Source organism: Balaenoptera musculus, chromosome 21 (genome assembly GCF_009873245.2).
Source record: "Balaenoptera musculus isolate JJ_BM4_2016_0621 chromosome 21, mBalMus1.pri.v3, whole genome shotgun sequence".
Classification (NCBI taxonomy): Eukaryota; Metazoa; Chordata; class Mammalia; order Artiodactyla; family Balaenopteridae; genus Balaenoptera; species Balaenoptera musculus.
In genome coordinates, this window is record NC_045805.1 from 29,149,018 (window position 1) to 29,163,389 (window position 14,372).

Below are 14,372 nucleotides of genomic sequence, written 5' to 3' on the forward strand. Positions count from 1 at the left end.
CAGAAACTTTGCAGGACAGAAGGCAGTGCCACAATATATTCAAAGTGCTAAAAGAAAAAAAAAAACAACTGCCAACCAAGGATACTTTACCCAGCAAAGTTATCATTCAGAATCAAAGGAATGGTAAAGAGGTTTCCAGACATGCAAAAGTTAAAGGAGTTTATCACCAATAGACAAACCTTACAAGAAATGTTAAAGGAACTTCTTTAAGCTATAATGAAAGGGGTAATTAGTAAAAGGTAAACATATGAAAGTATAAATCTCACTGGTAAAGGTAAATATTTAGTAAAATTCCAAATATTCTAATGTTGTAAAGGTGATGGATTACTTACAAAGCTAGTATGAAGATTAAAAGACAAAAGTAGTAAGTAACTACAATAATTTGTAAAATGTTACATAAAATAAAAAGATGTAAATTGTAATATCAAAAACAAAACTTGGGTTGTGGGGATAAAAATACAGAGCTTTTGATGTGATCAAACTTAAGTTATTATCAACTTGAAAGAGACTTGTATGTTGTTTTATGCAAGCTTCATGGTAACCACAAAGCAAAAATTTATAGTAAATAAGATAGAAAGGAATCTAAGCATACTGCTACAGAAAGTCATCAAATCAAAGATGAAGAGAGCAAGAGGAGAAGAAAGGAACAGTGGAATTACAAAACTTTCAGAAAACACTTGACAAATGGCAGTAAATACATACTTACCAATAATTACTTTAAATATAAATGGACTAAATTTTCTAATCAAAAGACATAGAGTGGCTGAATACACCAAAAAAATAAGACCCATCTATACGCTGCCTACAAGAAACTTAGATATGAGGACACACACAGACTGAAAGTGAGGGGATGGAAAAATAGATTCCATGCCAATGGAAAGCAAAAGAAATCTGGGGAAGCTATACCTACATCAGACAAAATAGACTTTAAAACAAAGACTGTAATAAGAGAAAAAGAAGGGCATTACATTATCAAAAGGGTCAATCCTGCAAGAGGATATAACATTTGTAAATATTTATGACACCAGCATAGGAGGACCTAAATTTATAAAGCAGATGTTAACAAATCTAAACGGAGAAATAGACAGCAATACAATAATAGTTGGGGACTTTAATACCCTACTTTCTTCAATGGATAGATCATCCAGATAAAAAAATCAATAAGGTAACATTGGCCTTAGACAACATATTATACCGCATGACTTAGACAAATACAGAACATTGCATTCAAAAGCACCAGAATACACAGTCTTCTCAAAAAGTATAAAAAAGAATAAAATGTTGCCATTTGCAACAACACGAGTGGACCTCAAGGGCATAATGCTAAGTGAAATGAGTCAGACAGAGAAAAACAAATACCATATGATCTCATTCATATGTTGAATAACAACAAAAAAAGAAACTCTGAGCTCATAGATTCACAGAACAGGTTGGTGGTTGCCAGAGGTGGGGGTGGGCAAAATGGGGGAACGGGGACAAAAGGTATAAATTTCTAGTATAAAAGAGTCATGGTGACTATAGTTAATAATACTTTATTTTATATTTAAATGTTGCTAAGGGAATAGAATTTCAAAGTTCCATCACAAGAAAAAATAACTTGTAATTACAGTAGTGATGGATGTTAACTGGACTTATTGTGGTCATCATTTGACAATATATACAAATATTGAACGTTGTACACCTGAAACTAATATAATGTTATATGTTAATTATATTTCAAAAACATAAAACAAGCAAACAAAATGATTGCAAACTCTGGGAACTTTCTTGAGGTATATTTCTTTCTAATATTTGACTTTCTTTTCTTTTACTGAAGTACAGTTGATTTACAATATCATATTAGTTTCAGGTGTACAACATAGTGATTCAATATTTTTATAGATTATACTCCATTTAAGTTATTACAAAATAATGACTATATTTCCCTGTGCTGTACATTATGTCCTTGTTGCTTATTTACTTTATACATAGTAGTTTGTATCTCCTAATCCCCTTCCCCTGTCTTGCCCCTCCCTCTTTCCCTCTCCTCACTGGTAACCACTAGTTTGTTCTCTGTATCCACAAGTCTGTTTCTACTACTTTCTACCATGAAACAGGTTTTTCTGCCAAAGATCCCCAGCTGGAACTGGAATACTGGAGACAACATCATCTGCTTTGCTGAATTAAAGCTTGGATTTATCGCCCAAGGCTGTTTGGTGCCAGGCTTGTGTACCTTTCTAACATCTCTATTTGTTGAGCAAAACAAGAAGGTAACCTTGTAAACTGATGTTGAATCTTGGCTCTGTCCCCATGTCCTCATAAATTAATATCAGAAATAGAACATAAAAATTGAGGGAAGCAAGAAGGCCCCAAGAAATGAGATTTGACTTCTACTTGAGCTGGGAAGGGATTGAGACATCTAGATTGAAGTCCCAAGTACCACACTGACCTTGAAGAAGTTGTTTATCTTATTGTTGCCTAAGAATATTTACCTGCAAAATAGAAATCATAACCCTGCTTCCTCCTGGCAATCCATGACATTATGATAGTAAATGTATTCATAAATATAGAAGCACTTTGAGTTATTGAAGGTAGAAATATAAATAATGGTTATGTTATTAGTGGAGAAATCATACATTTAAATATATGTTAAATACCAAGTAATTGACATAATAATAGATTATATTCATCAAAGAGAAATAATAATACAAATAATATTAAAATCTAATTTTCCGGGTTATTTTGGGATATTCTATGCAGTAATAATAATAATAGCCACATGTTGAATGCCTACTGTGTGTCATGCATTTTAAGTACATTGTGTTTCCCTCGATATTTCAAGGTAGTATCCCAGTCATGGCCGCTAACTAACAGTAAGTTAGTGAGTAGCAGATGTAGAATTGTCTGACTTACAGTCTCACCGCTATGCCCTGTGCCTCTGGCTGTTAGATATCTTCTCCCAGTCTTCTACATCAGGTCTTTTGATACCTTTGAGACAAAATAAATGGCTAAATGGACTACTGGGATGAAATACTGTAGCACATAGTATGCCTTCCAAATGCCGTCCCTGTGAAATGCTCTGGGAAAGATGTTCTAACCCTCAGCTGGGCCTGGTATCCTGTTGTCCAAAGCCTCTCCAGAGGGTCACCTTTCTCTCCATTTAATTATGCATCCACATTTGCCTCTTCTTATACCCAATTTTCTTCTTGGCTTCTCTTTGCACTTTATTTCTTTTGTCCAATAAATTAAAAAAAATCTGTACACCTTTTCTGATCCCTTCCTTGGTGCTGTTAAGGAAAAGCAAAAGAGGTATAAGATTCAAGAGATACTCTGGTCAGCAAAATGCTAACTGGAAACCACAGCATTCTCTAGTAATTCCCCCTGTGAATGTGAGGAGATGCCAAATACAGAGAAATAAAATTGACCATCAGGCAGTAGGAATGAGCCTTGGTGATGATACAGCAAACATGCTTTAACCTTCGCTTAGTGGTCACTGTGTGTAGCCCAGGAAATGGCTTGTGAGGACATTGCCTGTGTGTTGTAAGCTTAGAAAGTGCAGAATAATTGCAATATGTGTTGTGAGGATTGTGATTTTTAATCTCTGCGTCTAGAGAAAATGGAGTGTGAACTCTATATGAAAACTTTGTCTCCTTCATGGAAATATAGAAGGTAAGAGATGTACAACCTGCCCTGTTGTGGTTTTATTGCTGTTGTTGTTTGTTGGGTTTTGGGGGTTTTTTTTGATTGTTTGTTTATCTAAAGTTGGAACCTCCTCAGTGATGATGGTCACCTGTCAATATTCATAAGGTGGCTTTTGGAAGATAGGAATTAAGAGAGATTTGTGGTCATGATAATTTTTTGGTCTGGGGGAGTGAAGTCTGAAACTCTTTCAGAAATTCTAAACAGGGCAAGATTTTTTCATGTTGTACTCTGCTCTGGTGATTTAGATTCTGTAATTAATTAAATTAATTAACTAAAATTAATTTAGTTACTTAAACCTATTAACTTAGGTTTAACGATCAGGATGCTAGTGTCTTATGTCCAGTTTTGCTCAGATTAGGCACTTAAACTTTCTCTTGTCAGTTTCTGCATCTGTGAAATAAGACTTGCTAATCTACTCATAACCTGATTTTTTTCCAGGTATTGAGTGAAGATTTGTAAACTTCTGGGCAGTCAGATTAGAAGGCCTTGGGTCAATGCCACGTATTCTGACTCTGTTGATCTATATTGATTATATGGAGAGAAATTGTAGTCTGAGGAGCATCTCCAGTTGGTTCTAGGCACAGAGAATTGCCTTAAGCTTAAATTTAGATTAGATCTAATCTAACTGATTTTTTCACGCTCCCGATTCTACTATCCAAATCCAAAATCCATCTTGTCATCCTGTTTCCCTTTCTGATTTTAAAAAAACTGACTCAGGTCCATCCATCTCACTACAAGTAACTCAATTTCATTTCTTTTTATGGCTGAGTAATATTCCATTGCATATATGTGCCACATCTTCTTTATCCATTCATCTGTTGATGGACACTTAGGTTGCTTCCATGTCCTGGCTATTGTAAATAGTGCTGCAATGAACATTGTGGTACATGTCCCTTTTTGAATTATGGTTTTCTCAGGGTATATGCCCAGTAGTGGGATTGCTGGGTCATATGGTAGTTCTGTTTTTAGTTTTTTCTAGAGTCTGTCATACAGAGTGAAGTAAGTCAGAAAGAGAAAGACAAATACCGTATGCTAACACATATATATGGAATCTAACAACAACAAAAAAAGGTTCTGAAGAACCTAGGGACAGGACAGGAATAAAGACGCAGACATAGAGAATGGACTTGAGGACACGGGGAGGGGGAAAGGTAAGCTGGCACGAAGTGAGAGAGTGGCATGGACATATATACACTACCAAATGTAAAATAGATAGCTAGTGGGAAGCAGCTGCATAGCACAGTGAGATCAGCTTGGTGCTTTGTGACCACCTAGAGGTGGTCACCACCTAGAGGGGTGGGATAGGGAGGGTGGGAGGGAGACGCAAGAGGGAGGGGATGTGGGGATATATGTCTATGTATAGCTGATTCACTTTGTTATACAGCAGAAACTAACACACCATTGTAAAGCAATTATACTCCAATAAAGATGTTAAATAAATAAATAAATAAAATAAGTCTTTATTGCAAAAAAAAAAAAAAAAACTGACTCAGGACATCTTCATCTCTACGGTTATTTTTTACCCTCTTGCAAAACCTGGAACATTTGGATTAGCAGCACTAAGCCAGTTTCTTTGGTCACGAGGACTTAGTGACTTGAACTGCACAGGGAGAGGACTTTAAGAAAGGGGGAAAATGCAGGAGAGTCAGCTGTATCTTGAGACGGTGATGAGGTGTATTGGAAAGAGGTGGTCCTTTTTATCAGCAGGGCAGAATTTTTTTGTTGTGTGTTTGTTTTTGTTTTGTTCTTCCTAAACCACAAGATGGCCATCTGAGGAGTGTTTCTGAGCTGGCCTTTACTCTCCACTGCCATGGTGTTTCTGAGTTCCTAGGAATTCCAGGCTTTCATTGGAGATTCTGGGCTTTAAGGGGCCAGTCGTGCCCGGTCAGAGCAGCGTGGTGGTGATTCTCATGGCTGCGGATGGAGGAGGATGAGGAGGATGCAAAGAGAGCAAAACAGAATCCCTGGGGGTCTCACACGGATGTCAGAGATGAGTTACTCAGCAACATCTGCCCCCCGCCCCCCAGTTAGACAACATTTAGCTCTTTTTGAGAGAAATCCTTTTGTCACATCCCCCATTTCTCTAGAAGCCTACCACTGCCCTTGATTTTTATGTGCTCATTTCCATTGATCAGGATGTGAGTAGAAAACTAACATGTTCTTTAAAAAAATCTTAAACAGCCGTATCTAGGGGGAGACGAGTTAGATTCCACATTATTCTTCCCATCTTACTGTTCCTGACTCAAACAGGACTTACTGTTCCTGGTTCAGTCTACCTTGCTGAAATTATTGGAAGAAGAATTAATTTCCAGCAGGAGGGGTGGATGCCATCTGGGGAGGAACTAAGTCGTGACGCTCCTACTTCATTCTGGAAGTAGTTGAGATGTATGTTAGAGTTTTTGTTCTTCCTTTGACATTTCTCTAGTTAAGCACGAAGACAAGTCTCCTTTCTGGGACCTGAATGCAGTGGGTACTGGTTTGGTGCTGAGCAGAATACACAATTTGTATATTGAATATCCCATTTCCCACATCACTGTGCCTCATGTGGTCTGACTGTGTGTTACAGATCTGCCCTAAAGAGCCCTGGCAGAAGCATTTCTTTAGCGGCCTGAGGAACAAAATCCTGACTCAACGCCTCTCTGATGACTTTGCTGGAATGAGCTTTCCTGATGTTTGCCGGTAAGTTAAGGGAAACACTTTCCTCATTTTCGTGCAATGCATTCTTTCCCCAGTGTTCACAAAGGGCTCACTGTAGACCAGGCTCAGTGACAAAACACAGAAGGTATAAGGATGAATAAGTCTGAGTGTCTGCAGCCTGGAGGTTTACAGTCTGTGCGGGACAGGTTCACCTCTGTCCCAGTTGGTGCACTGGCTCTGCGTTACTCCAGGATGGATTCAGTTTCAAGTGAACATTCCATATTTGAGGGGCTCTCCCTGCGGAGGGGGTGGTGTCCTCCCAGGCAAAGAGCATAGAGTGTCCGTCGTATTGTTGTGACCTGGTGCTGTGCTGTCCTCTCTTGCCTCACCGTTGCTTGTCTTCCTTCCCAGGCTCTGCTTCGTGAAGATGCACCTCATGCTGATAGCCATCGAACACAAGTCCGTGTGTCACGGTTACTGGTACCAATGAGACTTCAAATCGCTTCAGAGTCTTTGAGGAGAATCTTTATGATTAAGATTCTTCCAAACATACAGCCGTAACTAAGCTTTTTGCTATTTGTTGAGAGCCGGCCTCAGGCTCTCAAGGCACCCAGGCTGCTGTGGTGCATTTAATACTGTCTTTAATGATTGAGGTTAGAATGGTTGCCCTAGTGGGTGGGCAGGAGCTCTGCCTTTGTTCCTATGGCCTTGCCCCAGTTGTGTCTCATGATCAGGAGACAGAAGAAATGGTCACCTTCTCAGATCTGTTCCTCAGTATATTACCAGATCTTGTAAGTCTTGACCATGAAACCATACCATGAAATAGAATTATTTGTGATAAAAATGTTCCCACAAACTCTAGCCTTAGAAACTAATCCACAAAATATGGAAAAATGGGAATTTGGCCTGCTGGGCAAAGTGTGCTGTTGATAAAGGAAAGAGGTAACCTTATCAGACCATCAGCATTTCCTGAAAATACGTACTGAATAATATAAGTAAGAGAAGTTATCATATAATAAAAAAGAAATCCAGAATCAGCCACAATGATATAGAGATAAAAGATGCTGAAAAATAAGAAGTGAGGCTTAAGTGGGATGGGGAACAAGAAACACTTACGTTGGCTTCTGTGTGTTTTTTAGTGAAAAACTACCTTGGATTAAATTGGAATCAATAGGCTAGATTCTGATCCTGATTATGATTTGCCAGCCCAGTGGCCGTAGAGAAGTGTCCATCACCTGTAAAAGGAGGGAGCCACATTAATTAATCTCTAAGACCCCTTCCAGCTCAAAGACTGACATTACCAGGAACCCTAAAATCATAGGGAAACAGTCAAAATTCAATAATTTTGAATGATATCAGAGGGACTACAAAGTATATGAAAGGCTAGAAAGAAGAAACTGTGTCAATTAGAGAGGATGTAGAAGGTATCTGAGCAAAAGGGGTCAGTGGGATACAGTACAGAGCAAGTGCTTAAGGAGAGTAAAGAATAGTACCATCTGGCTGGCTGAATCTTACTTAACAATTCTGCCATGCTCATGGAAATCTCGAAATCGAAACCCATGTACAAGTGCCCTTTCTACAGGAAATAGGTGAGAGTAAAGAGGATGGTGTCTTAGCCTCACGAGCCAGGTAGTTTGGGTTTCAGACCAGCCCAAAACTTGATCAGGTTTTAACATCTTTGGCCTTCAATGACCTGGGTTATGCATCGGAATTATTTGCAAAGTTTGAAAGACATAGAATTCAAAACCTCACTTCTGACTTTATAAAACCAAAATCTATGAATTTTTTTGAGTCCCCATGATATAGTCATTTTATTCACTGGCATTCAGAAACTTATACCAAGTGCTCTTAATATCCTTTCCACATTTAACATCCTAGATTTCTATAAACTTTATTAGAATGACTGTCAGGACATTGTGGACCAGAAACATGAATAAGCAGCTAAGTTCTACATATATTCAAGAAGTTCTGGTGCTATTACTACCTAGCGTACATCTACCTCCAATAAAAGAGGCAGCTGCTCCAACAGAGATTTAATTTTGGTTTCTCACCAAAGAGTCAGATGCATCAAAAGAATTAAATCCTGATTTGGCAAAGATATTGGTAATAGCAGTCTTACATGATTGCTACTTCATGACTGACACTGCTTTAGGCACTTCACTTACATTAACTCCCGAATCCTCCCAACAATGCTGTAAGAAGGGTACAATTAGCCCCATTTTTACGGAGGAGAAGCCAAGAAAAGTTAAATAATTTCCCCAAGCTTGCACCACACCCAGGGGCCAAGTGAGAATGTGAACTTACTCTGGGGGCACTTCTGATCACCAGGCTGTGCTAAATCCACCACAGTCACTGTACACGGAAGGAAAATAGGGCATCTCAAAGCTGGGCTTCAGGCAAGTATATTGAAAAACTAGGGGAAAACCTATTTTTTCTCACCTTTTATTTTTTCTTCTAATTGATGCGCCTGACTAGACTCTAAGATGTGCAAAAGCTCTGGATAATCCTCAGGATCTGTCTTAGGGAACAGTTTGTCACCTGGTAAGAGGTGAAGCTGGATCTGACCCCAGTCAGAGAATGTTGAGTTAGTTCCAGTGGCCTGCGTTCTCTAATAGAGCAGCTGGCCGTGGTTCATGAAGGGGGCGGGGGGGAGGATCCAGCAATAACTTCTTTGAAAGATGTTCACCTCTTCTTTCAAATGCAACCAGAGAAATTATTATGACAGTATCTTCATAACTAAGCATTTAACGTGAGCTCAGAGGACCCTGCCTTTAAAAAAGGAGGTATGAAGATACAACTTAAACATACGCATGTTAGGTAGTGAATATCAACCGATGATACTGGGGTGAGGGAGGCACAAATCCATGTCCTTTCCTTTTCAAAGTTAAAAGCAGTGATTGCAGGGACATGTGAGTGTCAGTCAGTCAGAAAGTGCCACACGATGTCTCGTGCAATCATCTGCCTGACCTCAGCTCTTCAGCATCTTTTGCTCTTGGCACAGAGCTGAAGACCTCTTGTTGCACAAGCTCTTTTGTTTTTGTAAGGCTCTGACGCCTGCATGTTACTTTGGAATATCCTAACAACAGACTAAGCTTTGCCCAAAGGAAGACTTGACCTCTTTCCAATGTGAATACGAAAGGAGAGGTGTGTTTTAAAGGAGGAAAGGAGTACTTTGACCATGCACACACAAAGCGAGGGGAGGTATAGGGTTGTAAGACCTCACCTTGCTGGAGGTCTGAATGAAAGGAAATGAAAACGGGAGATCCTGACCAGCAGGGAGAAACGTGAGGAGCTCAGATAATCATAATGGAGCACCCTATCAAAAAATATCACGGATGAAGTTTATAAGGCAGCGTTTTCAAACACACAAAACCATAGTAAAATAGACAATCAAGATATTCAAGTAGTGTAGAAATAGAAACAATTCACGTGGTTCCTGCTCTCAAAAATCTTGCAATCAAGATACACAAAAGTGAAGTCAGGGATAAACAAGTTCAAAAATTGTATAGGCAAATAAAAGGAACTTTTGAATCCAGCTAGTTAATTAGATGAATTTAATTTTAAAGGACAAATAGCCTAAGGATGTACACCACTAGGATGACCATAAGACTAGCAGCTGTGTGGCCTTGGCCTGTTTGGCCTCGGATAGTTTCCATCAGCAAGGCCTCCTGCACCTGAACTGCTTTGACCATTTCTGATGCAGGAAACAGTCTGGGGAGTGTATGCAGCTCAGCAGTTGGGTTGTGACCTGGCCCCCCTCAGTATATTCAGCAGCAGTCGATGAATTAAATGCAGTCAGATTCACATTTTCTACTGTAAATTTTGGCAGTCAAAAGGGATTGAGTCCTATTAACTCTGCAACTTAGAGAATCCTTTGGTAAAAACAGATATTGCCCCAGAAATTGGAGGGGAAAATTACTGTATTATTATTTTCTGTTTCCAGTGGGCTGATACTAAATCCACCTGCTCAAGTTAAGCTCCGTAAGAACACGCTAGGGTTCTTTATTGCTGAATCTGCAAAGGATGTCAAAAGGTAAATTTTTTTTTATTACTTTAACGGGGAGAAAGTCCTAAAGCGAATACAACTTAATGGCAGGCAGACTGAGTCAGCCCCGTGTTTCTTTAGTGTGAAGCCTCACATAAGTCATTCTTGATTTGCTTTCATTGTCCAGAGCCTTCTTTTACTGTGCCGTCTGTCACAGTGATGTGTATACTCCCGAGCTAATTGGAAAATGTAGCTGCAAAAGCAAGAATCCTCGACACAGGACAGGTAACTGCGCTTTCTGTCTGGCTGTCCTCAGCCCAGCTTCTGGGGGCGTGGCCAAGGAAAGGGGAGGGACTCTATCTCCTGAAAGACAGTGTCCACTTGAACTTGGCCAAGAAGTGGCAGATACTTCCCCACTGGGCATCCAAGACCTGAGAATCAGTCTTTTAGAGCTGGAAGAAACCTTACTAGTTCTCTAGTTCAACCCCTTCACAGGCCATGCAAATGAGCTCCAAAAGAGATTCAGTAATTTTGTCCAAAGTCACATAGCCAGCTGGAGGCACCTTCCAAGTCAATTCCACACATGCTGATGATTAGCCTCTTGCTTTTTCTCTACGTCACGCAGGTCTTCCCACCTTCAGTCTAAAAGTTCAGCCTGTATCTGACTGCTTCGTTGGGTATAAGGATACCCCCTCATGACCATTTCTATTTTTTTTTAATTTTATTGGGATGTCTTTGACATACAACATTGTTGAGTTTAAGGTGTACAACATGATTTGATACATTTATATTGCAATACGATTGCCACTGTAGCATTAGCTAACCCCTCTATCACCAGCATAATTATCATTTCTTCTAGTGTTGAGAACAAAACCGTTCCTTGAGTAGTCTGTTCCTTAATGGATTGTAGGGAGCTTAAAATGTACTCATTCTGGCATAGTGATGAAGAAATGAAACTTTTCCCCTTTGCTCAAGCTGAACTCGATAGCTCACCAACAACCCTTACCACTTAAAGCAGGAAGAGAAAAGTTGATCTCGAGCATTCATGATAACTTAATCACTTCTGGTTTGAAACTTAGTCTCTTCCAGGTATGTTAAGATTTTTTGGGTAAAATCCCAGTGTTTTAGCGTTTAAACTTAATTCAGAATTTGAATTTCCTATCAGGGCTCTCCTTCTCTCTAAGGTTCTTCTCTTCTGTTCTCCCCAGTAGTATTCTGTCTAAATGCAGGAGAAAACTTGCCTAACCATATGGTATTCTCATAGTGGACAGCCAAGCATCCTTTCATGAGAGTCCTCCTTACTGGTTCCTGAGGTCTGTAAGTGTCAACTTCTGTGACCTCTGCATTGGCAACCAGTGACTCTGTTCCTCCTGGATTTAGGTCACGTACTGTCGTTTGTTACTGAAATCCATCGTCCCTGCCATTGCCTCTGGTCTTTTTTTTCAGATAGAATTTTCTTTTTTAAAAAAATTTATTTATTTTTTGTTGAAGTGTAGTTGATTTACAATGCTGTGTTAGGTTCAGGTGTACAGCAGAGTGATTTAGTTATATATATATATGTGCATGTGTGTGTATGTATATATATATATATATATATATACACGCACATATATATATTTTTTCAGATTATTTTCCCATATAGATTATTACAGAATATTGAGTATAGTTCCCTGTGCTATATAGTAGGTCCTCATTTATCAATTTTATATATAGTTGTGTGTATATGTTACTCCCAAACTCCTAATTTATCCCCCTACCTTTCCCCTTTGGTAACCATAAGTTTGTTTTCTATGTCTCTGAGTCTGTTTCTGTTTTGTAAATAAGTTCATTTGTATCATTTCTTTAGATTCCACATATAAGTGATATCATAAAATATTTGTCTTCCTCTGTCTGACTTACTTCACTTAGTATGACAATCTCTAGGTCCTTCCATGTTGCTACAAATGGCATTATTTGGGGTTTTTTTTATGGCTGAGTAGTATTCCATTGTATATATGTACCACATCTTCTTTATCCAGTCATCTGTCAATAGACATTTACATTGCTTCCATGTCTTGGCTATTGTAAATAATGCTGCAATGAACATTGGGGTGCAGGTATCTTTCTGAATTATGGTTTTCTCTGGATACATGCCCAGGATTGGGATTGCTGGATCCTATGGTAACTATGTTTACTTTTTGAGGAACCTCCATACTGTTCTGCATGGTGGCTGCACCAATTTACATTGCCACCAACAGTGCCAGAGGGTTCCCTTTTCTCCACACCCTCTCCAGCAGTTATTGTTTGTAGGCTTTTTGATGATGCCCATTCTGACCAGTGTGAGGTGGTGCCTCATTGTAGTTTTTAGCCTCTGGTCTTGAGGTCTACAAAGTCCCCTTTTCCTTTACTCCTAGTCTTTTTATTCCATATGTTATTTCGGTCTCTCTGCTCTGTGGGATTTGTCAGTCTCCCCACATTCGTAGGTGTGCGTGTCAGGATGTGGGAACCTAGGTGGTGCCCTCAGGCCGTCTTCTGCTTAAACACACACGTGCCGCCATCAGCTCTTCTCTAGTCATCTTGCACTGTTACTAAATACTCCTCTAAGTGCGCCCACCAGGATCCATATGAAGAGGGTTTTCCTATGGATTTTCTCCCCTTACACACCATAAAATTATCCTATGTTCCTTGTCTCACCACCTCTCACCTTCCTGAGACACCAGGTGTGTGTGTTGGTTGGGAGGGACTAAGGGTTTTCTCAGGGGTCCAGGCTCTGTCATTTTTGGTTGATAGCTTTATCGAGATATAATTCAAAAACTATGAAATAAATACCAAATCCTTTTAAAGGGTCCAGCAATTCAGTGGGTTTTAGTATATCAGCAGGTTTACACAACCATCACCACAATCAATCTTAGGACATTTCCATACCTCAAAAGGAAGCTCCATACCCAGCAGCAATCATTCCCCGTCCTCCTCTCCCTGGCAGCCACTAGCCTACTTTCTGCCTCTACAGATTTGCCTCTTCCGGCCACGTCATAAAGAGGGGGTGATACAGTACGGGGCCTTCTGCATCTGGCTCCTTTCACATAGCCCTGTTGTAGCATGTATCAATACCTCACTTCTTTCCATGGGGAATAATGTTCTATTGTGTGGATACACTTCCTTTTGTTTACTCATTCATCTGTCGATGGACACTTGGATTATCTCCAGCTTTTGGATATTGTGGATAATGTTGCTATGAATATTGGCACAGAGATATCTGTTTGAGTTCCTCTTTTAATTTTTGTGTATACATCTAGAAGTAGAATTGCTATATCAAATATTAAGTCTATGTCTAATTTTTTGAGGAACCACCATAGTGTTTTACACAGCAGCTGCATCATTTTACATTCCTACCAGCAGTGCACAAGAACAAGGGTTGCCATTTCTCCACATGCTAACCAACACTTATTATTTTCCTTTTTTAAAAAAAATAATAGCTGTTCTAATGAGTGTAAAGTGGTATCTTACTGTGATTTTTAACTTAATTTCCCTAATGGCTACAGATGTTGAGCATCTTTTAATAAGGATCTTATTAGCCATTTGTTTATCTTCTTTGAAGAAATGTCTATTCAAATCCTCTGCCCATTTTTAAATTGGGCTATTGTCTTTCTATTATTAAGTTGCATTAGGTCTTTAAATATCCTAGATACATGTCCCTTATCAGATATGTGATTTGCAAATATTTCCTCCCATCCTGTGGTTTGGCTTTTCATTTTCTTCAAATAATTTGAAGCACAAACTTTTCGTTGTAGCAACTCTGGACACCAGGGATGGTACTGTCGTTTCTTGTTGGGTTAGTGGGTTAGTGGCTTGGCTGGACTATTTCATTGAACTCTATTTCCCCTGCGGTGTGAAGCCTCTGGTGTTGCCCATCAGAGAGTATAGCCTTGGGATGCACATAGTCACCCTGGGATGACAGTGGTTTTAACTGGGCTCTTTTTAATTGTCTCCTTTCCTGACTCTCTGTTAAGCTCTCTGCCTCTGTTAGTATCACACCCAGCTCTTAGGCTACACTCATTGGCTGCCAGTGACTCTTATTATTTTTGACAAT

The 14,372-nt window shown here is 39.4% G+C and overlaps 1 protein-coding gene across 1 annotated transcript in view; it reads left to right on the forward strand.

The window, feature by feature from the left end:
* Positions 1–14,372, forward strand: part of KCNU1 (potassium calcium-activated channel subfamily U member 1) — a 135,168-nt gene that overhangs the window by 44,970 nt on the left and 75,826 nt on the right. The window contains exons 14-18 of the mRNA XM_036838630.1: positions 2,097–2,249; positions 6,248–6,360; positions 6,730–6,798; positions 10,262–10,351; positions 10,491–10,588. Coding sequence (XP_036694525.1) covers positions 2,097–2,249; positions 6,248–6,360; positions 6,730–6,798; positions 10,262–10,351; positions 10,491–10,588 — 523 coding nt within the window. The remainder of the gene's footprint in view (positions 1–2,096; positions 2,250–6,247; positions 6,361–6,729; positions 6,799–10,261; positions 10,352–10,490; positions 10,589–14,372) is intronic.